This window comes from Saccopteryx bilineata, chromosome 7, assembly GCF_036850765.1.
Source record: "Saccopteryx bilineata isolate mSacBil1 chromosome 7, mSacBil1_pri_phased_curated, whole genome shotgun sequence".
In the NCBI taxonomy this organism is placed as follows: domain Eukaryota; kingdom Metazoa; phylum Chordata; class Mammalia; order Chiroptera; family Emballonuridae; genus Saccopteryx; species Saccopteryx bilineata.
The window spans coordinates 75890360-75916902 of record NC_089496.1 but is presented as its reverse complement, the minus strand read 5'-3'; the positions used below and the strand labels follow the sequence as shown (position 1 = coordinate 75916902).

Below are 26543 nucleotides of genomic sequence, written 5' to 3'. Positions count from 1 at the left end.
GGGCTCCAGACATGTGTCCAGAAGGCTCTCATCCTTCTCCTCATGTGGAGGGACCTGGCCAGGCCCGTGCCATCAGCCGAGCTGCAGAGTCTGGGCCAAAAGTACGGCGGCTCTTTTTATTTTAGTTCAGCAGGGGACACCCTTTGCACGTGTGTCCCGAGCGCCCCCAGTGTGCATGAGGCTCTGTGCTGAGCGCAGGGGTGCCAGCAGGAGGGAGTTGCCCCATTCCTCCTGGAGCTTACGGTGGCCTGGCAAACAGTTACAGTGTGTGCACTCGGAGTAGGGTTGAAACAGGCTTGTCAGCATAGATGCAGAGAGTGCCTCAGAGGGACTAATTCATTGTGACGCCACAGGTGACATTTGAGCATGGAGTAGGGGGATAGGCAGGGTGTTCAAGTAGGGGGACAAAGGTATGTGACAGTGCCATGTGTATTTGAGAATGGGCTGTTGAGAATTGTTGAGAGATAGGCCGCCCTTGAGCGTGTTGGGCAGAGACAGGAGGAGGAATTTGGTGGGATATGAGGCTTCTCCAAAAGGGGGCCAGCAAGGTGCCCTGGGGTCACTGTTGCCTCTCCTGTTCACCTGTTTCTGTTTGTAGTTCCCTTCTGATGAGTCAGGGGGTTGGTCACTGCTGCCCTTCCCTCAGGGGCTTCATGTACCTGCTCCCAGATTGCTTCTTCTGAGTCATGTGATCACAACTATTGCCTGTGGGGATCTTACACCTGGGCCTCTGTTTTTTTTTTCTACACTATTCCTAACCTGTCTTCTAAAATGTGAGCAGCAGTCTGGGTAGAGGATCCCTCCGCATCTCGCATCTTCTCTATGTCATTCTCCTCTAGTGGAAGCCGCACATCAGGGCCCCCAGACAGGATGGGAGGGTGTAACCAGGAGCACTGTCAGACTTCTCTCAGCCTCCTCCTGATCCCTCAAAATCTCCTGCCAATGAAAGTGGCCTCTGAGTCTCAGAGAAAGGGTCAGGCTTGAGCTCTAGGATTGAAACCTTGCCTTGATGTTGGACTTGGGTTTTCTGGAACAGTAGTACCCTGGCTTCAGGTCATGCCCAGAGTAGGTGGTGGACAGGTGGGCTGGGCTTCCACTCTAGGATTGGGACTACAGGACAGCTTGTTTGGGCCTTCTGTCTTCTTCCTGGGAGTTTCCCCCTGTGCAGACTCCCAGATCTGCCTCCCTGTGCAGTGGTTGGAGGGGTCCTTCCCCGACATTCCAAGCCTAATGGGATCTTGCTATTTTTATGTGAGCACAGAGATACTATTTTTTCTTGTTCTTAGTGTCATTATCACACCTAACAAAATTAATAACAATTCCTTGATAGGTTCTAATACAAGTCCATATTCAAATTTTTCTGTTCATGTCGAAAGTTATTTTTGAATCAGAATCCAAACATGGACCACACTTTACACTTGTTTGTTAAGTCTTTTAAACTTCTAGTCTAGTACAGTACCTTGTCCCAATCCACCTGATCAGACCCCCCCCCTTTTTATTTCATTGATTTGTTGGAAGGAGCTGGGTCATGTGTCCTGAGGATTTTCTAGGACAATTCTGAGTATGACTGATTGCTTCCTGAGAACTTTTCAGGATAATTTTGGGTTTGCCTGATTACTTCCTCATACAATTAACTTGTTCTTCTATTATCCCACATTGTATCTGTAGACTGGAAATTACCAGTAAAGAATTGATTAGATTCAGGTTCAGTGTTGAGGAGGGGGAGTACTGTGTTTTTCATATTTCATGACACCAAGGAAGTGCAAAGTCCTTGACTGTCTCAGTTTTAATAATGCTAAACTTATGAGGGGATTTATACAGTAGCTTTCTGATCCCTTCTTTATCAAGTTCCTTATCTTTTACCTAATGATTTTAATATCCATTAAAAATTGCTGCTTGAGTCAGTAATATCACTAAGAGTCGAGAATGGTGTTTTTCTAATTTTATTATTTCTTTTGTTTATTACCTGGGATTCCTTATAAATTATCTTTCTCTCTTCCATAAGGACTATTTGGTTACTCTGAAATGTAGTTTATATTGGAAAATGGGGTAAATACATAATTTGTTTCCCTTTGTTAACAGTTTTCACAGTAGAGTTGATGCTCTAACAATCTCAAATAGTGTTTTAAGAGTCTATTATTATTATTATTATTATTATTATTATTTTCAGTGACATTAGGGGAGGCAGAGACAGACTCCCATATGCACCCTCACCAGGATCCACCTGGCAAGCCCACTAGGGGGTGATGCTCTGCCCCTCTGGGGTGTTGCTCCATTGCTCAGCAACCAAGCTCCTCTTAGCACCTGAGGCGAAGGCCATGGAGCCATCCTCAGCGCCTGGGGCCAACTCGCTCCAATCCAGCCTTGGATGCAGGAGGGGGAGAGAGAGAGAGAGAAAGAGCAAGAGAGAGAGAGAGAGAGAGAGAGAGAAGTGAGGGGAGGGGTGGAGAAGCAGATGGGTGCTTTTTATGTGTGTCCTGACCTGGAATTGAATCTGGGACTTTCATATGCCAGGCTGACGCTCTGCCATTGAGCCAACTGGTCAGGGCCTATTTTTAAAATTATGGTAAAATACACATAAAGTTTACTATCCTAATCATTTTTGAGTGTATAAATCAGTAGCTTTAAGTACATTCACATTCTTTTGCAGTCAGTTTTCAGAACTTTTCATCTTGCAAAACTGAAGCTCTTTCCCCATTAAACATAACTCCTCATTCCTCCCTCCCTCTAGCCCTTGGAAACCACAATTCTACTTCCTGTCTCTATGAATTAGACTACTCTAGGTACCTCATATAAGTGGAATCATACTGGATTTGGTTTTTTTGTAACTATTTTACTTAATATATAATGTCCTCAGGGTTCATATTTTACTTAATATATAATGTCCTCAGAATTTCCTTCCTTTTGAAGGCTGAATAATATTTTGTTATATGTATAAGCCACACTTTGTTTATTCATTTGTTTATAGATACTTGATGGCTTCCACCTTTTAGGTATTGTGAATAATGCTATGAATGTGGGTGTACAAATATCTTTTTGAGGCCCTGATTTCAATTCCTTAGGTGCAAACTACCCAAAAGTAATTGCTAGCTCATATGGTGGTTCTATATTTAACTTTGTGAGGAATAGCCATACAGTTTTTCACAGTGGTTGCACCAGTTTACAGTCCCACTGAGAATGAACAGGGGTTTCAATTTTGCCTCAACCTCAGCAATATTTTTCATTTTCTGGTTCTTTTTAGTAGTAGCCATCCTAATGGATATCAGGTGACACCTTGTATTTTTTTAGTGTTATGATGAACTCATTCATTTTTATATATTCAGAATATATTCAGTCATTTTTTTTTTGATACTCAAGAGATCCCATCTTTGGTCACTGGGAGCCCCTTCAAGCTGGCTCCTTTGTCCTTTTTTACACAAATCCATTAACCCTTGAGAAACCTTACTTTCAGCCTCCAAAAGAGGCCCGGGATACATTTCTTGTGCTAAACCTAGAATCAGCCATTTCCCAAGGAGCCAGATTTCTTAAAGTGCGGAATGGTATTTAGAGGCTACATTCTGGGCTTATTGCTACTGGATATAACTTTCTTTCTAGGCCTTTTCAGTGACAGAGCTTAAGAAATATAAATTTTTAAGAGAGGAAAGAAAGCTCATTTTTTTATATTGGTATTCAAATATAAGATTATAGAGTTTTTATGGAGCTGGTTTTATATTGAAAGTCTTGATTCCTAAGATTTTCCAACTACACACACACATATACACACAAATTTCAGAATATCAAAACCAGTATTATTTGTAACATTAGGATAACTGCATAAAGGCAAGAGTGCATGTGCAGTTCTGCTTTCCCTTAGACTGAATCTCATTAAGGATATATAGGTCAAAATATTGTACTCGAAAGGTCACTGGGACCCTGACCTGTGGTGGCACAGTGGATAAAAGTGTCACCCTGGACTGCTGAAGTTGCTGCTTCAAAACCCTGGGCTTGCCTGGTCAAGGCACATATGGGAGTTGATGCTTCCTACTCCTCCCCCTTCTCTCTCCTCTCTCTAAAATAAATAAATAAGGCCCTGACTGGTTGGCTCAGTGGTAGAGCGTTGGCCTGGTGTTTGGAAATCCCGGATTCGATTCTTGGCCAGGGCACACAGGAGAAGCACCCATCTACTTCTCTACCGTTCCCCCTCTCCTTTCTCTCTCTCTCTCTTCCCCTCCCATAGCCAAGGCTCCATTGGAGCAAAGTTGGCCCAGGCGCTGAGGTTGGCTCCATGGCCTCCACCTCAGGTGCTAGAATGACTCTGGTTGCAGCGGAGCAACGCTCTGGATGGGCAGAACATCCTGATCAGGCGCATGCGGGAGCCTGTCTCTCTGCCTCCCCGCTTCTCACTTCAGAAAAATACACACACACACACACACAAATAAAATAAATAAAAAATAATAAAATTCACTAAAAAAAAAATGAAAGATCACTGGGAGTAATTCTTTTTTTCTTTATAGTTTACATATAGTTACTTGATATATATAGTTAGGTTATTTGCTACCGTTTTCCAATTTTTATGGAATGCTTTTGTTTAGTTTAATTTCATATTATTTAAAAATTCTTTAAAACATTTGATTCCAAATTAAAACTATATAACAAGGTATATTCAGAGAAGTCTTACTTCCAACCCTGTCCGTTTAGCCCTGTTCCTTCCTTCCCCATAGGTAACCATTTAAATTTACTTTTCATTTATTACTGCGTTGTTTCTTTTTTGCAAATAAAAATCAGTATGTGTGTGTGAGATAGTCTTCTCTTAAACAAAAGAGCAAGCTCATTTACTTTTCTGTACCTAAAGTATTACTTAAAGTTAATTTTGTTGTAGAATACCCCAAACATATATAAAAGTGGAAGAATGGTATCCTTCTTTAATAATTACCAAGTCATGGCCCATTTTGTTTTATGTATTTTCTTACCCCCCCTCCAATGGATTATGTTTTCGATTTTCTCTTTTTAGAGAAAGAGAAACATACATCAATTTGTTGTTCCACTTATTCATGCATTCATTGCTTGCTTCTTGTATGCGCCCTGAATGGGGGTTGAACCCACAACCTTAGCATATCAGGACGATGCTCAAACCAACTGAGCTACCTGGCCAAGGCTCGATGTATTATTTATAAACAAATTCCAACATCATTTTTTCTGTAAATATTTCAATATGTCTAAAGGCCCTTCCCTTTAAATATAGGTCTCAAAATTAATAAGAATTTCTTATCAAATCTTAATATCAAGTGTCAGATGTCCCAATATTATCATTAAGTTAGTGTATTTCTTTTTTTTTTTTTTGTATTTTTCTGAAGCTGGAAACGGGAAGAGACAGTCAGACAGACTCCCGCATGCGCCCGACCGGGATCCACCCTGCACTCCCACCAGGGGCGGATGCTCTGCCCACCAGGGGGCGATGCTCTGCCCCTCCGGGGCATCACTCTGTTGCGACCAGAGCCACTCTAGCGCCTGGGGCAGAGGCCAAGGAGCCATCCCCAGTGCCCAGGCCATCTTTGCTCCAATGGAGCCTTGGCTGTGGGAGGGGAAGAGAGAGACAGAGAGGAAGGAGGGGGGGGTGGAGAAGCAAATGGGCGCTTCTCCTATGTGCCCTGGCCTGGAATCGAACCCGGGTCCCCCGCATGCCAGGCCGACGTTCTACCGCTGAGCCAACCGGCCAGGGCATGTATTTCTTTTATAATGTAGTTACTTTGTTTTTTTCTTTCAACTTTATTTTGTATTGATTTCAGGTGTACAGCTTAGTGGTTAGACAGTCCTAGTGTTCTAAGACTTTACACACTGTTCCAAGTTAGTGTTAAATATAAAAATATAATTAAGTTAGTGTCTCATTCTTTTTCACACTTGGCTTGCTTGAATCAGGATCCAAATAAGTGCTATATATTGCAATTGTTGAAAATTTCTCTTAGATCTCTTTTAATCTAGAAGTTCTCCTTCTCCCTCTTTTGTTTTTTCCATATAATTTATTTGTAGAAAGACCTGGGTTTTTCCTGTAGAGGCCCCACATTCTAGATTTGGCTGATTAAAGCAGAGATCCTTTCCTGTCCTCCCTATCAACTTGTCCCTCTGCGTAACTCCTCTGACCCAGGTCACCCCCCCCCCCATACCCTTGAGCAGTGTAGCTGTCTTCTCTTTACTAAGGTCTTCCCAAGATATGGGCACCAGCTCAGCCCGTTGCTTCCCTCTCTGGCTGTCTGAAGCCCATGAGAGCTTCAGTGAGTCTGACTTGTCTTCCCTTGGTTTTACCTGCTACCCACCTGGAGTGGACAGCGAGGGCTGAGGGAATGGAAACTGGCAAGACCACTCAGTAAGTCTGTACTTGGGCTACTGCAGCCAGTCAGGGTAGGCTCAGGTTCTCTTAGGAAATCACTGAACCATCTGACTAGAGGTGTTGAGTAGGAACTACCTCTGGGAGCTAGGGTGAGGTTCTGGTGAGTCTGGCAGTGAAGTGAGTTGTTAGAACTCAAGAAGTGCTTTAGGCCTCTGGACAGGAAAAACTGGTCCTCTGTGAAGCCAGAATGAGAAATATTCACGGTCCTAGAGCAGGACTAATCTTTGGGAAAACAGGGTCAGGTCTCTCTCTGATTAATAAAGTGAGAGGTAAAGCGTTACTGGGTACCGATGTCAATACTTTAAATGAGGTTTGAGGTGTCTAAGTCCTAAGAGAGTTGGAAGAGAGAATGGTGATAAGGGGGTGTGGGTGTGGCTTATTTATTTATTTAATTAAGTGAGAGGAGGGGAGATGGACAAACTCTTGCATACTCCTTGACTGGGATCCACCCAGCAACCCCCATTTGGGGCCCATGCTCGAATCAGGCGAACTGTCCTAGTGTCTGAGGCTGATGCTTGGACCAGTAAGCTATCCTTAACCCCTTGGGCTGACACTTGAACCAGTCGAGCCACTGGCTATGGAAGGGGAAGAGGGAGAGGAGGTGGAGAGGGCGAGGAGGAGAGAAGCAGATGGCCGCTTCTCCTGTGTGCCCTGACCAGGAATCAAACCCGATACATCCACACGCTGGCCGACACTTTATATTATTGAGCCAACCAGCCAGGGCCTTCCTGCCTGCCTATCTATCTATCTATCTATCTATCTATCTATCTATCTATCTATCTATCTTATTTATTTTTATTGTTGATTTTTAGAAAAAGAGAAAGGGAAAGAGAGAGAGAGAAACACATTGACCTGTTGTTCTACTTATTCATGCTATCAGTGGTTGACTTCTGTGCGCCCTGACTGAGGATTGAACCTGCAACCTCAGCATGTTGGGATGATGCTCTAACAAATTGAACTACCAGCCATGGCTATCAGAGGGTGGTTTAGTCTGACCTGTGTACTAGGAAAGCCAGGCAGCTGAGATCGGAGAGCCCCAGGCCTGTGGCACCTGCATGAACTACTTTCTTGGTCTTTTTTCCTAGACTTGCCAGGTATGCCAGATGCTGCTGCCCAACCAGTGCAGTTTCTGTGCCCACCAGCGGATCCACACACACAAGTCCCCGTACTGCTGTCCAGAGTGTGGAGCCCTCTGTCGCTCTGCCTACTTCCAGACCCACGTAAAGGAGAACTGCCTGCACTATGCCCGCAAGGTGGGCTACAGGTGGGTGCTGCCTGGCTTGCTGTCCTGTCCTGTCTTCAGATTGCCCGGTGGCTGGTCCTTCACCTGGGCCAGAACTTGTTTCGGACTGAACTTTGTTTGGTCTCCCGAGTCCTAGCCTCCAGCCTATTAAGACCAGGATGTTGACTGGTATGTGGACAGACATTTTTATTTTCTAGAGAATAAGATCAGGGGGGAGAAGAATAAAAATTTTTTAAAAAGTTAAACATTAGAAAATACAGCTTTAAAGCAGAAGGTTTTGGGGAGATTAGAATATCTATAACATTTACCTTGTCAGCTTGGTTTTTAGAAATACACTGCTCACAAGCATTAGGGGATATTTCAAAATGAATACGAAGCAATGAAGTATCCCCTAATGTTTGTGAGCAGTGTATATAAATTCAGTTCGCTCACAAAGTCACTGTGTTTGGCATATTAAATTTAAAGTGCTCTTTCAATAATAAATTCACTAATTGCAGCACTTTGAAATGGTCTTAGTTTTCATTAACAAATGGAGCCACAACACTCCAAACTCAAAACAGCTCTAGTATCTTCATGGTGATGAGTGTGTGTCAGTTTGTGAGAAGCAAGCAAAACCTGGAGAATGGAAAAAATGATCAGCCTCATAGTAAAAACAAGAAAAGCTGAATCTCCTCTTTTATGTCAAACAAATATAAGACTTCGGCATCAGGCAGTCAGGTCTCTTGCTCTGACTGACTTCACTTGGGAGTTTCTACATCTCATCATTTACTTTCTCACTTTCATTTCTGAAGCTTAATTTTGTCCAAATTCAGTAAGGTTTTATTCTCTTTGGCATTTAAAAAAATTTTATTGATTTAGTTAACTTGTCTTTTTTGAGTATTTGCTGTTGGCTTTAGCATTGTGCCAGACACTGAAGATATAAAAATGATTAAGACACATCCTCTGTGCTCAAGGGGACTTCAGTCTGGTAGGTTACAAACATGTACACAGTAACTGTAACGCAGAATAGCAAGTCCCACAATGCAAGAATGGTCAGGAAACCTTCCTAGAGGGGACAGTAGGAGGTTTTCAGGCAGGAGAAAGTGAGAGAGTATATCGGACAAGGGTTTGGGCAGGATAGCAGCCCACAAAAAGGGGGTTGGGGAGAATCAGCATTTCTGTAAAGGGGGATTAGGATGAATGGGAGCAGTGGAGCAGTGGTAAGAAATGAGACCAGGAGTTAGTAGAAGCCAGTCCTTGCATAACCGTGTATGCCTTGGGAGACATTTCGTCTCTATCCAGTGGACAGTAAGGAACTGCAGAAAGATTTGCAGCAGGGGAGTAATTCAGCTAGATTGTTTCTGGGAAGCCAACCCATTATATTAAGGAGGGTAGAGACTGGAGACTGGTTGAGAGGCAAGTGTGACCATCCAGATAAGATGCTGAGAGCTTCAGCTCAGGCATGGTCTTGGGATGGAGAGAAGGCAGAGTTGAGAGAGATTCAGGAAATATAAGCATTTGGGCTTAATGATAGTTTGTAGATGGGGGTGAGGATGGGGAGAGATTAGCGATGACTCCCAGGTTTCTATCTTGGTATAAACATTTCCAAATACAGACTAATTTCTTTGCATGTTATGGAGAACAGAGAATCTAAAGTGCAGGAGAAACAAAACAACCAGAGACGAGGTTGTATAAAGGTTTTGCTACCATGTTGCAGAATAGAAGGGGTTGGCAGCCTTTTATACTATTTTTAATTTTTAATTAATTTATTTTCTTTCCACTATGCAACTTGCTCTAGTGCCTGCAGCCTATGGGAAGAGGCCAGGCAATGGTTTAGGACCAGTTTGCTCTGGCATAGGGCACTGTGAAAGACTCAGGGGGATGGGCCTGCCACATTCAAACCCATGTGTCCACGCTACATTTTTATTTTTTTAATTAAAATAATTTTTTTTCCTTGGGTCTTGTTTGGAGATGGATGTCTTCTCATTGTGCCTTCACATGGCAGAGGGAGAGGGAGAGAGAGAGACAGAGAGAGGGAAAGAGAGAGAGAGCCACGCTACATTTTTAAACCAAATACCTGATGAGTGTTTTTACAGTATCCTGTGACATTTGAAAATACCCTTTTAACTGTGATTTACCATATTTCCCCATGTATAAGATGCTCCCATGTATAAAACGCACCTTAATTTTGTGGCCCAAAATTTGAAAAAAAAATTATTACATAAAGTTATTGAACTCAAGTTTCAGTCATCCTAAAATTCATACAATTCCTCATCACTGTCAAAACTCCCATCCATTAGCTTGTCCTTATCTATGTCTGATGACGAATCACTATCTTCAACAATGAGTGCAAAAACAAGCACAAAAAAGCAAGAAATCCAAGTTAAAAAAATCTATAACCACTGTATAAGACACACCCAGTTTTTTTTGTTGTTGTTGTTGTTTTTTTTTTTTTTTTTTTACAGAGGCAGAGATAGACAGGGACAGAGAGAGATGAGAAGCATCAATCATCAGTTTCTCGTTGCGCGTTGCGACTTCTTAGTTGTTCATTGATTGCTTTCTCACATGTGCCTTGACCGTGGGCCTTCAGCAGACTGAGTAACCCCCTGCTGGAGCCAGGGGCCTTGGGTCCAAGCTGGTGAGCTCTTTGCTCAAGCCAGATGAGCCCACGCTCAAGCTGGCGACCTCGGAGTCTCGAACCTGGGTCCTTCCGCATCCCAGTCCGACGCTCTATCCACTGCGCCACCACCTGGTCAGGCACACCCAGTTTTTAGATCTCAAATTTTTCAAAAAAGTGTGAGTCTTATACATGGGCAAATACAGTAAGTGTCTGCTGTTTCTTCCAAGATCCAATCCAATCCAGCAGACATGCAGTCAACATTTAAATTTTTATCTTTCAGTCTTTTTTTTTTAAGTGAGAGGAGAAGAGATAGTGAGACAGGCCCCAGCATGTGCCCTGACAGGGATCCACCAGGCAACCCCAATCTGAGGCTGATGCTCAAATTAAGCAAGCTATTCCCCCCCTCCAAGAGGGGAGGATTTATTTATTTTTTTACAGAGACAGAGAGAGAATCAGAGAGAGGTATAGACAGGGCCAGACAGACAGGAACGGAGAGATGAGAAGCATCAATCATTAGTTTTTCGTTGCGCATTGCGACACCTTAGTTGTTCATTGATTGCTTTCTCATAAGTGCCTTGGCCGTGGGCCTTCAGCAGACCAGTAACCCCTTGCTCGAGCCAGCGACTTTGGGTCTAAGGTGTTGAGCTTTTGCTCAAACCAGATGTGCCTGTGCTCAAGCTGGCGACCTCGGGGTCTTGAACCTGGGTCCTCGGCATCCCAGTTCGATGCTCTATTAACTGCGCCACTGCCTGGTCAGGCAAGCAAGCTATTTTTAACACCTGAGGCTGGCACATTGGGACCAACCGAGCTATCCTCAGCACCTGGGCCAATGTTTAAACCAGTTGAGCCACTGGCTGTGGGAGAGGAAGAGGGAGAGAAGGGGAAGGGGGGGGGGGAGAGAAGCAGATGGTGGTTGCTTCTCCTGTGTGCTCTGACCAGGAATTGAACCTGGGACATCCATATGTTTGAACCTGGGCCAAAGCTCTATCCATTGAACCAACTGGCCAGGGCCTATCTTTGAATCTTCATTATTATTATTATTGTTGTTGTTGTTATTATTATTAAGTGAGAGGCAGGGAGGCAAAGAGACAGACTCCTGCATGTGCCCCAACTAGGATCCACCTGGCAAGCCGTGTATGGGGTGATGCTCTGCCCATCTGGGGCCATTGCTCTGTTGCTTGTCAACTGAGCTATTTAAGCGTCTGAGGTGAGGTCAGTTCCCAGGGCCAGCTTGCTTGAATGAGCCATGGCTGTGGGGGGGAGGGGAGAAAGAGAGGGGGAGAAGTAGAGAAGCAGATGGTTGCTTCTCCTGTGTGCTGTGACTGGAATCAAACCCGGGATGTCCATACATCAGGCTGACACTCTATCCATTGAGCAAACTGACCAGGGCCTGTCTTTAAATCACAAACCCAAGAAATTTCCAATAACACAGATGGATTAATAGATTCTTTTTTGTTTTCTAATTATTTTATTTTACTTTCTTCTAGAAGAGTAAAAAGAAACAGTGCCTCAAAAGCAATTTAGTTTTTCAAGCCTTTTTGTAAAGAATGTCAGCTAGAAATATATTGTGATTCAGCTGGAAAGGTATTACTAAAGATAATGGACATTAAAATCTTTAGTAATTTATTGTTGAATTCAAAAGACACACACACTGATACACTATTCGTTACAGCTAAGATCTACTATTTTCATTACAGCTAAGATCTTCTACTTTTAATATATTTTTTGGTAACAGCTTTATTCAGATTTAATTTATATGCCATACAATTCACACATTTAAACCAATCCTATGGTTTTCAGTATTTTCAGAGTTGTGCAATTACCACAAGCAATTTTAGAACATTTTCATCACCCCAAAAGCACCATATATTCACAATGCTCTCATCCTCCCAGTCCATAAACAACCACTAACTTACTCTGTCTTATAGCTTTGTCTCTTGGGTATTTCACATAAATGGATCATATAATATGCGCTTTTAGCATAATATTTTCAAGATTCATCTATGTTGTAACATATATTAGCACTTTATTCCTTTCTACGGCTGAATTCATTGTTTGTATATACCACATACTGTTTATCCATTCATCAGTTGATAAGCACCTTTTGGCCATTATGAAAAATTCTGCTACTGAGTATTTATGTATGAGTTTTTTTAATTTATTTACTGTGTTAACATGGTTTCAAGTGTCCCACTTACTGTAACACCCTCACCCCCCACATCGACCCCCCATGCCTCATGCAAAGTCTCTTTCCATTCTCATCTTACCCCCTGAACCCCCTCTCCCTATCCCTACCTGCAACCCCCCTTTTCCTCTGCGACTTTCTGCCCTGTTATCTGTGTTTATATGTTACACATATATAATTTGGCTAATCTCTTTACCTTCTTTGATCCTGTCCCCTCATCCCCCTTCCCTCTGACAGCTGTCCTTCATTCCATGTGACTCTGCCTCTGTTTCTATTTTGGTCCTTAGTGTATTGTGTTCATCACATTCCACATATAAGTGAGATCATATGATATTTTTCTTTTTCTGCCTATCTTATTTCACTTAGCATAGTAACCTCCAGGTCCATCCATGCCATCGCAAAAGGTAAGATTTCCTTTTTCACAGCCGCATAGTATTCCATTGTGTACATATGTACCACAGCTTTTTATCCATTTATCCACTGATGGACACGGGCTATTTCCAGATCTTGGCTATTGTAAACAATGCTGCAATAAACATGGGGGTGCATATCTTCTTTTGAATCAGTGTTTTGGGATTCTTAGAATATATTCCTAAAAGTGGGATAGCTGGGTCAAAAGGCAGTTCCATTTTTAAATTTTTTTTAAAAAAATATTTTATTTATTGATTTTTTAGAGAGAGAGGAGTGAGAGAGAGAAACAGAGAGGGAGAGAGAAGGGGGAGGAGCAGGAAGCATCAACTCCCATATGTGCCTTGACCAAGCAAGCCCAAGGTTTCGAACCGGCGACCTCAGCGTTCCAGGTCGATGCTTTATCCCACTGCGCCACCACAGGTCAGGCCCATTTTTAAATTTTTGAGGAAGCACCATGCTGTTTTCCATGCAGTGTAGGAGGGTTCCCTTTTCTCCACACCTCGCCAGCACTTGTGTATTGATTTTTTTTTTTTTTTTTTTACGGAGACAGAGAATGAGTCAGAGAGAGGGATAGATAGGGACAGACAGGAAGGGAGAGAGATGAAAAGCATCAATTTTTCATTGTGGTACTTTAGTTGTTCATTGATTGCTTTCTCAAATGTGCCCTGACCAGGGGGGTACGGCAGACCAAGTAACCCCTTGCTCAAGCCAGTGACCTTGGATCCAAGCTAGTGAGCTTTGCTCAAACCAGATGAACCCGTGTACAAGCTGGTGACCTCAGGGTCTCGAATCTGGGTCCTCCTCATCCCAGTCCGACACTCTATCCACTATGCCACCACCTGGTCAGGCGTGTGTTGATTTGTTAATGAGATTCATTCTGATAGATATGAGGTGGTATCTCATTATGGTTTCAACTTGCCTTTCTCTGATGATTAGTGATGTTGAACATTTTTTTCATGTACCTATTGGCCATCTGTATGTCCTCTTTGGAGAAGTGTCTTCTCTATTTAGTACCTTTGCCCATTTATTTTTTTAAACAGAGACAGAGAGAGGGATAGATAGGGACAGACAGAAACGGAGAGAGATGAGAAGCATCAATCATCAGTATTTTGTTGCGACACCTTAGTTGTTCATTGATTGCTTTCTCATATGTGCCTTGACCGCGGGCCTTCAGCAGACCGAGTAACCCTTGCTCAAGCCAGCGACCTTGGGTACAAGCTGGTGAGCTTTTGCTCAAACCAGATGAGCCTGCGCTCAAGCTGGTGACCTCGGGGTCTCGAACCTGAGTCCTCCACATCCCAGTCCGATGCTCTATCCACTGCGCCACTGCCTGGTCAGGCCCTTTGCCCATTTTTCAATTGGATTGTCTACCTTCCTTTTGTTGAGTTTTAGAAGTTCTTTATAAATTTTGGCTATTAACCCCTTATCAGACGTATCAGTGAATATGTTCTCCCATTGTGTAGGTTGTCTTTTTATTTTTTTAATGATGTCTTTTGCTGTGCAAAAGCTTGTTAGTTTGATATAGTCCCATTTGTTTATTTTGTCCTTTATTTCAGTTGCCCATAGAGATATATGGGTAAAAATATTGCTGTAAGAGATATCGGAGAGTTTACTGCCTATGTTTTCTTACAAGATTTTTATGGTTTCGTGACTTGCATTTAAATCTGTATAAGTTCTTGTGTGGATATATGTTTTCAGTTCTTGTGGCTGCAAACCTAGGAGTAGAATAGGGGTCATATGATAACTCGAAGTTTTATTTTTTGGTTGGGGGGAGGAGAGAGAGAGGGTGACAGGAAGGGAGAGAGGTGAGAAGCATCAACTGGTAGTAGTTGTGGCATCTTCATTTGTTCATTGATTGCTTCTTGTATGTGCCTTGACCGGTGGACTCCAGCCAAGCCAGTGACCCCTTGCTCAAGCCAGTGACCTTGGGCTTCAAGCCAGTGACTTTTGGACTCAAGCCAGTGACCATGGGATTATATTGATGATCCCATGCCCAAGCCAGTGACCCCACACTCAACCTGGTGAGCCTATGCCCAAGCTGGCGATGTTGGGGTTTTGAACCGGGGACCTCAGCATCCCAGGTCGACACTATCCACTGCGCCACCACCAGTCAGGCTCGAAGTTTTACTTTTTGAGCAGCTGCCAGATGGTTTCCCAGAGTGGTTGTACAAGAAGAGCATGAAGGTTCTGATTTCTCTGCATCCTTGCCGTTTGTTATGTCTGACTCGATTCTAGCCATCCTTGTGGGTGTAAATGGTGCCTCACTCTGGTTTTGATTTGCCTTTTCCTGATGGTTTATGGTGTTGAGCATCTTTTCATGTGTTTTTTGGATATTTGAATATCTTCTTTGGAGAAATGTCTATTCAGATCCTTTGCCCATTTTTAATTGGGTTATTTGTTTTATTACTGTATTGTAAGAGTAGTTTATACATTTTGGATACAAGTCCCTTGTCAGATACATGATTGCAAATATTTTCTCTTGTTCTGTAGGTATTACTATAGGGTTTTTTTTTTGTTTCTTTTTTTACAGAGACAGAGAGAATCAGAGAGAGGGATAGACAGGGACAGACAGGAACAGAGAAATGAGAAGCATCAATCATTAGTTTTTCGTTGCGCGTTGCAACACCTTAGTTGTTCATTGATTGCTTTCTCATATGTGCCTTGACCACGGGCCTTCAGCAGACCGAGTAACCCCTTGCTCGAGCCAGTGACCTTGGGTCCAATCTGGTGAGCTTTTGCTCAAACCAGATGAGCCCGCGCTCAAGCTGGTGACCTCAGGGTCTTGAACCTGGGTCCTCTGTGTCCCCGTCTGACGCTCTATCTATTGCACCACCTCCTGGTCAGGCGGCAAGTATTTTTGTTTGTTTTTGGGGTTTTTTTTTGAGAGAGGCAGGGAGAGAGAGAGACAGGGTCATTGAGCTGGTCCTCTATGTACCCTGATCGGGGAATCGAACTGGCATCCACCATGCTCCAGGACGATGCTCCAACCAGCTGAGCTGTCCAGCCAGGGCTTAATTTTTATTGATTTTTAGGAAAACAGAGAGAGGGGAGGGGGAAGGGAAGCATTTATTGTTCCACTCAGTTGTGCATTTTTTGGTTGCTTTCTTTGTGTTCCTGACCAGGGATCGAACCCGCAACCTTGTTTTAAGATGAGACTAAACCTATTGAGGTAACTGGCCAGGCTGGCAAGTATTCTTTTACTTTTTCATGGTGTTATTTTCAGGGTGGTTTCTTTGAAGAATATGTCTACTAGGTAAATAAGATATATTTTCAGTTGTTGTTTTTTAGCGACAGAGAGAAAGAGACAGAGAGAGAGAGACAGATAGGGTCAGACAGGAAGGGAAAGAGATGAAAAGCATCAATTCTTTGTTAATTCATTGCTTTCTCATATGTGCCTTGACCGGGGGCTGCAGCAGAGCCAGTGACCCCTTGCTCAAGACTGCCATCTTGGGCTCAAGCCAGCTACCTTGAGCTTCAAGCCAGTGACCATGGGGTCATGTTTATGATCCCACACTCAAGCCAACGACCCTACAGTCAAGCTGGTGAGCCCATGTTCGAACCGGCAACCTTGGGATTTCAATCCTGGGTCCTCTGTGTCCGAGTCTAATGCTCTATCCACTAATGCACCATCACCTGGTCAGGCTTCAGTTGTTTTTTGAAGAGGATATTTACATCGTTCCTGCAGAAGTTTGGTCAGACTGCACAAATAAGGCCACTTAAGATCTATTCCTTACACATCTCAGGTGGAGCCGGCCCTGTGAATGGATTTGGAAATAATGGATTTCTTTTCTCCTCACAATACCTTATGGAAATACTTCTGTGTGCTAGAAGTTGGTCATTATTTATTGAACAGCAAGAAAAGTAAATTATAAGTAAGTCAGTACTTTGTATAGAAACTCTACAGCATGTACAGGTTTAGTAATGAGTGTTCCTTGGAGTTCATCACAAACAACTTTCTGATTTTGTGGGCTGCTCCTCATGCCTAATAAGTTTGCAAAGGTGATTCTATAATCCCTACTCTCTCCTCCAGACTCTCCCAAACAGAAGAAAGAAAAACAAAATGGTTGGTCAGGATTCTGTGATGATTTATGTGGATTGTGAAAATGGGATAATTTTGTAAACTGAAAAAAATATTGGAGTTAAAGAATTCTTAAGTGAAAGTGTGTCTTTCTTTTCAGTAAAGTCACAGCTTCTCTTCTATAGCCTACTAGATGTCAAGGGTACAGAGGCAGATAATATTACAGCCAATTTTGTGACAAAAGGAAGATAAGGGTGTTTTCTCATATACAGGAGATCTGTGTGTGTTTATGGGGGGCAGGAGGAAAGACTGAACACATGAGAGGGTCTAGGAACCTGGGTGGATGCAGCTTGGCATGGAGACAGGTCACATACTGAAGAAAGGAAAGGCAACATTTATAGAGAGATATTTGAAGTTGAAAGAAGGTCCGGCCCTGGCCAGTTGGCTTCGTGGTAGAGTGTTGACCCAGTGTGTAGAAGTCTCGAGTTCAGTTGCTGGTCAGAGCACACAGGAGAAGCGACCATATGCTTCTCCCCTCTCTTCCTCTCTTGCAGCCATGGCTGATTGATTCGAGTGTGTTGGCCCCAGGCGCTGAGGATGGTTCCATGGAGCCTCCTCCTCAGGCGCTAAAAATACCTTGGTTGTGAGTACCGGCCCCGATGGGGGTTGCTGGGTGGCTCCTGGTTGGGGTGCATGCAGGAGTATTTCCATCTTCCCTCCTTTGAAAGAAAAGAAAGAAAAGAAAAGAAAAGAAAGAAAGAAAGAAAGAAAGAAAGAAAGAAAGAAAGAGGGAGGGAGGGAAGGAGGGAGGAAGGGAGGGAGGGAGGGAAAGTTCAACACAACCTCAATTTCAGGAAAATTGTTTCGGTTTATACATTATAAAAAATGATATATTCACTAAACAAAAATCAGGAAATGGGAAAAGGTAGGGAGAAACAAATAAGCAAAGTTGGTAGTGCTAGGGAGAAACAAAAAGCTATCCATGGTCCCACCAAGGAGATATCACAACACTTAGGAGTTGCGTGGTCCAGAAGGGTGGTACCAGCCACAGGTGGCTACCGAACCCTTAAAATGTGGCCAGTATAACTATTTTATTAATTTAAATTTGAACAGCAACATGTACAGTGAAGTATAGAACATTTCCATCATCACAGCAAATGGTACTGGACAGTGCTGCTCTAGAGTGTTTTTTTTGTGTGTGTTTGTTTTTTTTGTGACAGAGAGGGACAGATAGGGACAGACCAAACAGGAAGGCAGAGAGATGAGAAGAGAGATGAGAAGCATCAATTCTTTGTTGTGGCTCCTGAGTCTCCTTAGCTAAGGATTCATTGATTGCTTTTTCATATGTGCCTTGACCGGGGGCTGTAGCAGAGATAGTGACCCCTTCCTTGCTCAAGCCAGCGACCTTGGGCTCCAAGCCAGCGACCTTTGGGTTCAAGCCAGTGACCGAGGGGTCATGTCTATGATCCCATGCTTAAGCCAGCGACTCCGTGCTCAAGCTGGTGAACCTGTGCTCAAGCCAGCAACCTTGGGGTTTCAAATCTGGGTCCTCCATGCCCCAGTCCGATTCTCCTTTTACTGTGCCATCGCCTGGTCAGACTAAAATGTTTCTTCCTGGGCTCTGGGCCATTTGTTTTAATGTGGTTGTCATGGAGAGCATAGCATTTCTTAACTGCTTTTTATTCAGTGGCTATCCCTGTTTACTGAGTACCAGCCTGTGGAAAGGCACAGGCTTTCTGCAGCTTCCTGAACTTTCTCTTGGACTCCTGCAGTTAGTTGTACGACATTAAATGAATACTGTTTGTCATTTTTGAACTACTCCCTTCTTTCTCTACCCCCACCAACTTCTCTTCTCTGTGCTCAAGTTTTTGTTTTAGAAAAGAGTAGTATCCTTTGTCCAACGATGGGTGGGGAGGGTTTCTCCTCCCTTCTCTATCAGACATAGCCTTGGGCTTGGGGGAGCCCTGGGCTACATATTGTGCCAGAGGGAAGCAGGCAGGCTCTCAGGATGTACAGGTGAAGAAAGGAAGACTGAGTGCTGGAGGGAATGTCCCGAGACAGCTCTGTTTCTGCCTTCCATTCCTCTTCTTCCAGAGCCACTCAGGGTCTGACCTTTGTCCCCTACCCACCACCTCTGTCATTCAGGTGCATCCACTGTGGGGTTGTCCACCTGACCTTGGCCTTGCTGAAAAGCCACATCCAGGAGAGACACTGCCAGGTTTTCCACAAATGTGCTTTCTGCCCCATGGCCTTCAAGACTGCCAGCAGCACTGCGGACCACTGCACCACCCAGCACCCCACCCAGCCCCACAAACCCTCCCAGTGAGTACAGCTTCAGGGCCAGCAAGCTTGTGGGGTGGAGTCTAGTGGCCTGGGTGCTGGAGGGGGAGGTGTTTGGATGAACTGGGAACAGGGCTAGTGGCAGAGATGTCTGGAGTCCACTGAAGACACCTGAGGCTGGGGATTATTCGCACTGGCTCAGAGTAGTGCTTTGCCAAACCTGACCCTGGTTCAGAGATAGCAGAGAAAGGATGGAGGGCTGTGTGGTTCTGCCAGCAGAACCTTGGCCACCTTACACCCTGGGGCTTGTCTCACAGGCTCATGTATCAGTGCTCCTGTGAAATGGTCTTCAACAAGAAGAGGCACATTCAGCAGCATTTTTACCAGAATGCCAGCAAGGCACAGGTGGGCGTCTTTAAGTGCCCTGAGTGCCCGCTCTTGTTCCTGCAGAAGCCGGATCTGATGCAGCATGTCAAGGTGGGTGGCCCTGGGGGAGGAGGTTGGGAGGAGGGCACACGCCTTGGGCCAGGGGTCTGACTCTGTGCCTCTTTCCCCTTGCCCAGTCAGTAATCGCTCTCCCCATCCCCAGAGCATCCACGGTGTTCCTCGAAATGTGGATGAGCTGTCAAGCCTTCAGTCATCAGCAGACACATCATCAAGCCGTCCTGGTTCTCGAGTTTCCACTGAGGCCCCTGCCACTAGCGTGGCTGCTCGGGGCAGCTCCCTGCCACCTAGCCGCTGGGGCAGGCCCGAGGCCCATCGCAGGGCTGAGGGCAAGCCCCGGCTGCGGAGCACTGGCTGGACCTGCCAGGAGTGCCAGGAGTGGGTTCCTGATCGGGAGAGCTATGTGTCCCACATGAAAAAGAGCCATGGTCGGGTAAGTGCAATCCCAGGGTCACAGTGTGTGCCGGATTCTCTGGACTTCTATGGGGTCCCTTTGTGGCCAACCCCTTCGGATTTCTGATGCTTTGAGCAGGGTGGGTTCTGCGGCTTTTCAGGTTGGAATGTCCTTTCTGTCTGTGTCATCTGAGAACAAAGGTGCACCTAGAGCTATTTTACAGCTCTGAGGCTTTGCTTTCTGTGACCACTTGCAGATGCTGAAGCGGTACCCGTGCCGGCAATGTGAACAGTCCTTCCACACCCCCAGTAGCCTGCGCAAGCACATCCGCAACAACCATGACACTGTCAAGAAAGTCTACACGTGTGGGTGAGTCTGCAGAGGGGAAACCAGGAGGCCTGACATCCAAAAAGACTGTCCATGGCACCTCGGGGCTTTTCTCTGCTCTGAGGTCAGGGAAGAAAGGCAAGAGATAAGCAAGTTTCTGAATGGAAAATGGGAAAATTTTGTGGCTAGATTAGAAAGCAGGGCAGGTCAGAAACCAGCTTCCAGAACCTGGGGGGCCCCCGGCACCCCCCTTTCCCACTTCACTAACCTGGGGCTACATTGCTTGTCATTGGTGAAGGGCCCTGAGGTATACGAGGAGTGTGTGACCCTGAGCCCCGTCAGCACTCTATCCTTCAGCACATACACTGGCCTTTCATGCTGACCACCAGCCCAGCACTCGGGCCTCTGGGCAGTGATATCAGGCAGTGTAAAGTAAGATCATGGCCAAGGGCCAGTGCAAATATTCTGACTTGCTGTTGTCTGTCACCTTGGCTGTCTTGCTGATTAGATTTCTCTGGGGAGGATGCAGCATTCCCTAGCCTGTCTGAGGACCACCCAGCCTGCTATCCGTCTGCTCCAAACTCTCTCCCCTGTAGCCAGAAGCAGCATCCACTCCTGCCTGCCTGCTAGGCCTGCCTGGCTCTGCTGGGCTCTGCGGCCTGTCAGCTCACACGATCTCTTTGGTTGTTTGTTTGCAGGTATTGCACAGAGGACAGCCCCAGCTTTCCTCGGCCCTCCCTCCTGGAGAGCCACATCAGCCTTATGCATGGTATCAGAAACCCTGATTTGAGCCAGACGTCCAAAGTCAGACCTCCGGGTAGACATTCCCCTCAGGTAAGTGTGGGATCCCTCTCCACTGGAGCAGCTTGCTCATGAGGCCTAGAGCTGGAGGAGCACTAGGAAGGCCACAGGGCACCCATTTGTTATGCAGTCATGCCACAACCAGCAGTAACAACTTTCCTCAATGTATGTCACTCTCAAGCTCTGTGTGACCCACCTGGGACTGTACACAAGTAAAGGACAGGGACAAAGGCCCTTGAGGCAGCCCAATGGCCTCTTGTTCCTGCTGTCTCCCTGTTACTGAACCCTTCCCTAGCGGTGGGCTGTGCTCAGTGACATGGGGGACCTTTCACACACTAGCCTGCTTTTGCTTCATTGTAGTCCTAGGAGGGGGCTGGTGGGACTGACTACCTGGTGACGATGGCCATGCTTGGCTGACCCTGCTAGTTATGGGAGGAGCCATACTCCAACGTCCCTCTTCTGTTCTCTTGGACCCTTGTCCTGTGGCCTTATCTATGTTCCATGCCCATTCCCATTTCTGCTGATTTGGGAGCAGCCTGGCCTCCCTCTTCACTGTCGCCTCATGGTAGGGGCTGCCTGCTCCTCAGAGGGGCCTGGCATGTCTGGTAAATGCTGAGAGCTGGAGTTCCAAGATACTCTTTCTTGGCTGTTGAGAGACTTTCCCTGGTCAGCAAAGGCCCTTTCACACACAGCAGGTGGAGTGTCACTTGGCATTTTGGCAACATCTGTCTGTGATTAAAATGCAGCCCCTCCCCTCCCGTCTGAAGCATACCCCCTTTGATGCAGCCAGCTTCTTGGATTTGTCATATCTTTGGCCTTGGGCACAAAGCAGTGTGTTCACTGCAGCACTGTGCACTTGACAAAGATGGAACTCGACCAAGTCTGCTAGTGGGGACTGTTCATCCCCATGCTGGGTTCATTTGCCACAGTTGGGAAAGCGTGGCCTCTGTCTAGGATTCATGGAAACAAGTGTCAGTCATGTTGTGCCATGAAAAGAGCAGGGCGAAGAAAAGTGTGCATGTAACGCTATCATTGTGTAAAAGACAGCAGTTTTATTTTGTGTACACATAGAGTCCTCCTTGGAGGAGCCACAGCCCGGTGATGCGGTGTTCTCTGGAGATCAGGCCTTGGGCATGGGCTGGAGGGAAGTAATCACCATGCCTTTCCTGTATCTTTGGAATGTCGTGCCACAAGCATAGGTTACATTACAGAAAGCAAACAAAGCCCCCAAACAAAGCAAAGCTAAACCAGCGTTCATGGCTAGGATAACTCTGGCCTGGGTGGAGATTCTGCGAGGCTTTGGGCTGCACTGGTCATGTCTGGGGGCTCCTGTCTTGGGCTAGGCTCAGCCTGGACTCGGCTCATGCTGTGTCCCCTTCAGGTGAACCATCTGAAGAGACGGGTCAGCGGGGCGGCGGATGCTCCAGGCACCAGCAACGGCGTGACCGTCTCCTCCATCAAGAGGCACAAGTCCCTTTTCCAGTGTGCAAAATGCAGCTTTGCCACAGACTCGGGGCTCGAGTTTCAGAGCCACATACCTCAGCACCAGGTGGACAGCTCCACAGCCCAGTGTCTCCTCTGCGGCTTGTGCTACACCTCCGCCAGCTCCCTCAGCCGCCACCTCTTCATCGTCCACAAGGTGAGAGACCAGGAGGAGGATGAGGAGGCGGCCGAGGCGGCAGTGGAGGCTGCGGAGCCAGAGGAGGGCTCCGGGGAGGAGGTATCCATGGAGACCAGGGAAAATGGACTGGAAGAATGTACCGGTGAGCCTTTGTCAGGCGACCCAGAGGCCAGGAGATCACTGGGCCAGGCCTTTGAGGAGGATGGTGCCTATGATGCTCGGCGTCAACCACAGGCCTCTCAGGATCAGGACAGCCATGCACCGTCCCCTCGGGCGTGACCAGAGGCCGGCAGTATGTGCGGTCAGGTGGTGCTGTGGCGTGCCGCACCTGCTGTGTGGACAGTGGAAAACAAACCTCTCTGCCCGGTGTGAGTGTGGCGGGCAGTGCCCTGGAGCAGGGTCTGCCCTGAGCTGCGGGGAGCTGGGTGTGCTCCAGCCCCGGGAGATGCGGGGTTGCCCAGGACCCTCACAGACATGAATTTACTTCTGTTATTTATGGCTTTGTGCTGCTTCTTGGTACCCCGACTCTTGTCTGTATCCTTCCAACCCCAGTGCTGTCCACTCCACCTGAAACCCCTCAGCGCTGTGCTCTTCTGGGAGGCTCCCCACCTGCTGCCTTCAGTCAAGGGACTCCTCTGAGCTCTCTGGGTGGTCAGAGCCTGAGAAGGGGGATGAGAGGAGCTGGCACAGTCCCTCTTGGAGAGCTTTGCCCAGCCTGGCCTGGCAAAGGCCCTGGTCACCTTGCCCTTCCTTCCTGTCTTCTCTGATTCTTTCCCCTGGAAACAGTCCTGGAGAATTGATTGTCACACTGGCTCATCCTGTCTGTGGGTGGGACAAACTTCTGCAGCACACTTGTGTTTGGAACCCGGGGTGCAGAAGTGTGGCCCAGGCAGGCAGGCAGGCAGCGAGGGGCAGACCCTTCAGAAGGCGTGTGCTCCTTGTCCTGCAGCCATCCTGCCTTTCCTGACAAGTGAGGTTCGGGGCACACAGACGTTGGGACATTTGTATTCTTGCTCCTGTGCCATTAGAGAGGCTGCTGCTCAAGGCAGACCAGCCCCTCCTCTTCTCGGCTACACATGTTGCTCAGACTCTATTTCAAATAAAAAATTCTTCTTACTACGCAGGTGGGCTCTTGTATTCCTCTTCAAGTGAGCCTGGCCCCACCCTGCTCCACTCAAGGGTCTTTCCCAGATGCCCCTCATTGTCCCATTTCTGAGAGAGAACAGTGTTGCTGCTCTCCAAGGAAGGTCCTCTAGGTTCTGGAGCTGTGGTTGGGAAACCAGGACCCTGGGACTTGATTCTCTTGAGACCTCTGAAGGCGTGAGGGAAGGTCTTAATGCTGGTCAAGAGTAACCTTCAATGTCTCCCCTGGGCTAGCAGCATCGGCTTTAGGGCCTGTGGAAATTTTCTGGGCACCTTCATGTCTCTTCCAAATGGATTTTCAACCTAAGAGAACCCTGAGACTGGAGGGAGGACTTTTGTACCTTTCTTGCAGTGTTCAGGAGGCCTTGGTACTGCCTGTGCCATGGGTATCACAGAATTGGGATTAGATATTTGAGGTTGGGCTGCTGTTTCACTGACGGCAGAGTTAGGGCCTGACCCAGCACAAGGAGCAGGCCCTGTGGGGGGTGTCCTCTGACCTCTGACCCAGGGGGCTGCTGCAGCCCTGCCTGGGTGGGACATGGGACCTGCCGACAGGGTCCAGTGCAGCAAAGGGAAGTGAGTGCTGGCTGAGTTCTTAGAGATGATCTTTCAAAGGAGGCATTGAATATCAGTTCTAGATCATTAAGTCAGATAAATGTGCTTGACCTTTTCATAATGGAAGACAAAAGTCATTTTCTTTCTCTATCAAATGCCACATTTTTAGTGGAAATACTAACGACATTGGGAAAGGTTAGTGCTTGCCTTTGAACAGAGACTCTGCTGTTTAATGATTGCTATACCTGGCAAGGCCACCATGTCTCTGCTCAGGGAGGCAGTGAGGGCGTGCCGGGCCTGGTTCCGGCTGCCTGCGAAGCCAGAGCTCGCTCCAACTTCGATGTCATTCCAGTTGCAGGGCGCCCTGGTCCCATTCACAGGAAGAACTCAAAGAGGGGGGTGGTAGAAAGGTTTGAAATGGATGGCTGAGTCTCTTCCTGCCCAGAAACAGTAGTCACTGGAGTGGGGAGGAGGCGGTGAAACTGCAGATTTGACCACCTGTCCTGACCCCAGATCCATCTCTCCTTCCTGAGAACAGAGTGGCGTGGAAGGGATGTTGAGCCACGTACCAGGAAACCTGGGTCTGCTGCAGCCGGGGCTGCCCGTAACCAGCTCTAACAAAGCCTCTAACTTCACTGGCCCCACTCCTTCAAAACAGATTGTCATTCCCACCCAACTTCCTTCTCTGGCTTTTATGAGATGATGAGTGCCAGAAGCATGTCCTAGATTATGAAACATTATACAAAAGTGAGGGAGTCTTACTGTCACTTCAGGGCAGAGAGGGTAGAGGACGCCTTGCCTGCCATTCAGACTTGGATGTTAATGGTAAGTTACGATGGATCTGGGACACCTTCATTATTTAGTAACCCTGATGACAGTAGCACTTTAAGCCCTGCTTGCATGCCCAGTATCTTGCTAAATACTTTCTAGTGATTCTCATGTAGTTGTCACAGTGATCTCACAGTTATCCTCCATTGAACAGAGAAGAAAACTGAGGCTCAAGAGAGGTTAAATAACTTGCCAGGCCACCTGTAAGCAATGGTGCTGAGTCAAGCTTGTCTGGTTATAAAGCCCATGGTGTCAACAACTGTGCTGCGTGAGTGACTCAGCTGCTTTGGCCAGCCGCCAGCTTGTCCGGTTTGCAGCCATCCAGACAGCCACTCTCCTACCTCCCCGGTGGCTGGAGTGCCAGGTTCTCTTTGGAGTCAGTCTGTGCCTTGTCATCCCAAGGAGAGCCGTGTACATCACATTTACAACAAAAGCACAGGCAGTGCCTCTGTGACCTTTGATTCTCATAGGGATTTAACTTGCCCGTTGAAGACCATCCTTTTTGGAGGGGCCATATCAGAAAAGGTTGCCTAACCCTCACAGGGAACATGGTTCCCTCAGGGTCTAATATCTTTTTGATCTTTTTCTTTTTTAAGGTGTTTTTAATGGTTGTGTTATCATTTGTTATCAGGAAATGCTTGCTGTAAGAAGCACTTATCTGCACATTAGTTGGAGTGCTCTCCTGGTCAAATTAAACAGATAAAATCCCCACCCTCATGGAAACTACAATTTAATACATGCCGAGGCTTGACAAATGACTAGTATTTATTTTCCAACTGCTTTATCTCTGTAAAATGATATGCCGAATTACTATAAGTTCATTGAGTGTGTAGAAAGAACTGTTCCCTTAACTTATGTAAACAGTTTGGGTTTTGAATACTTAAGCTTGTGGCTCAGCAAGTTCAACACACTTTGCCTTCCCGGAGACTGAGGACCCTACCTCCCATTCCCGCCTGCCCTGTTCACCACTGCATATTCAGCACTGAGCACACCTTATTTTACTTGTTTTAAAATTTTTTTATGTTTTGAAAAATTAATACATATACATGGGTAAGACATCCAAGCAATACAAAAGAGTACGTATACAATGAAAAAGGAGTAAGCTTCCTAATGGAGATCAGCCTTCAGTCCCCCATCCCCTCTCCAGAGGTAATCGCTGTTGTCTATAATCTTGTGTATCCTTTCTGAGCAATTCTATGCATTTATAAGTTTATAAATATGTATATTTATATATCTATTTTTAATACAAATGGTAGCATTCTATACACAGTGTTCTGAAGCTTGCTTTTTTTCATGTATATAATGGAGATTATTCCAAACTCATCTAGTG

At 46.0% G+C, this 26543-nt stretch overlaps 1 protein-coding gene and 1 non-coding gene across 8 annotated transcripts in view; one reads left to right on the top strand and one right to left on the bottom strand.

The window, feature by feature from the left end:
- Window positions 1–26536, top strand: part of ZNF592 (zinc finger protein 592) — a 57924-nt gene extending 31388 nt beyond the window's left edge. For 6 of the 7 annotated variants that reach the window (XM_066240537.1, XM_066240533.1, XM_066240536.1 and 3 more), the window contains 7 exons: window positions 7450–7628; window positions 18966–19142; window positions 19418–19577; window positions 19690–19977; window positions 20195–20307; window positions 20964–21099; window positions 22448–26536. In XM_066240537.1, the coding sequence (XP_066096634.1) occupies window positions 7450–7628; window positions 18966–19142; window positions 19418–19577; window positions 19690–19977; window positions 20195–20307; window positions 20964–21099; window positions 22448–22966 (1572 nt within the window). In that variant the 3' untranslated portion in view covers window positions 22967–26536. Of the gene's footprint in view, window positions 1–7449; window positions 7629–18965; window positions 19143–19417; window positions 19578–19663; window positions 19978–20194; window positions 20311–20963; window positions 21100–22447 lie in introns of those variants that run through there. The other variant, XM_066240538.1, reaches the window with a different exon arrangement.
- On the bottom strand, window positions 9365–9494 carry LOC136311399 (small nucleolar RNA SNORA42/SNORA80 family). The gene has a single exon (XR_010726787.1). It is a non-coding gene; the product is annotated as a small nucleolar RNA SNORA42/SNORA80 family (small nucleolar RNA).
- Window positions 26537–26543: the final 7 nt, after the last annotated feature.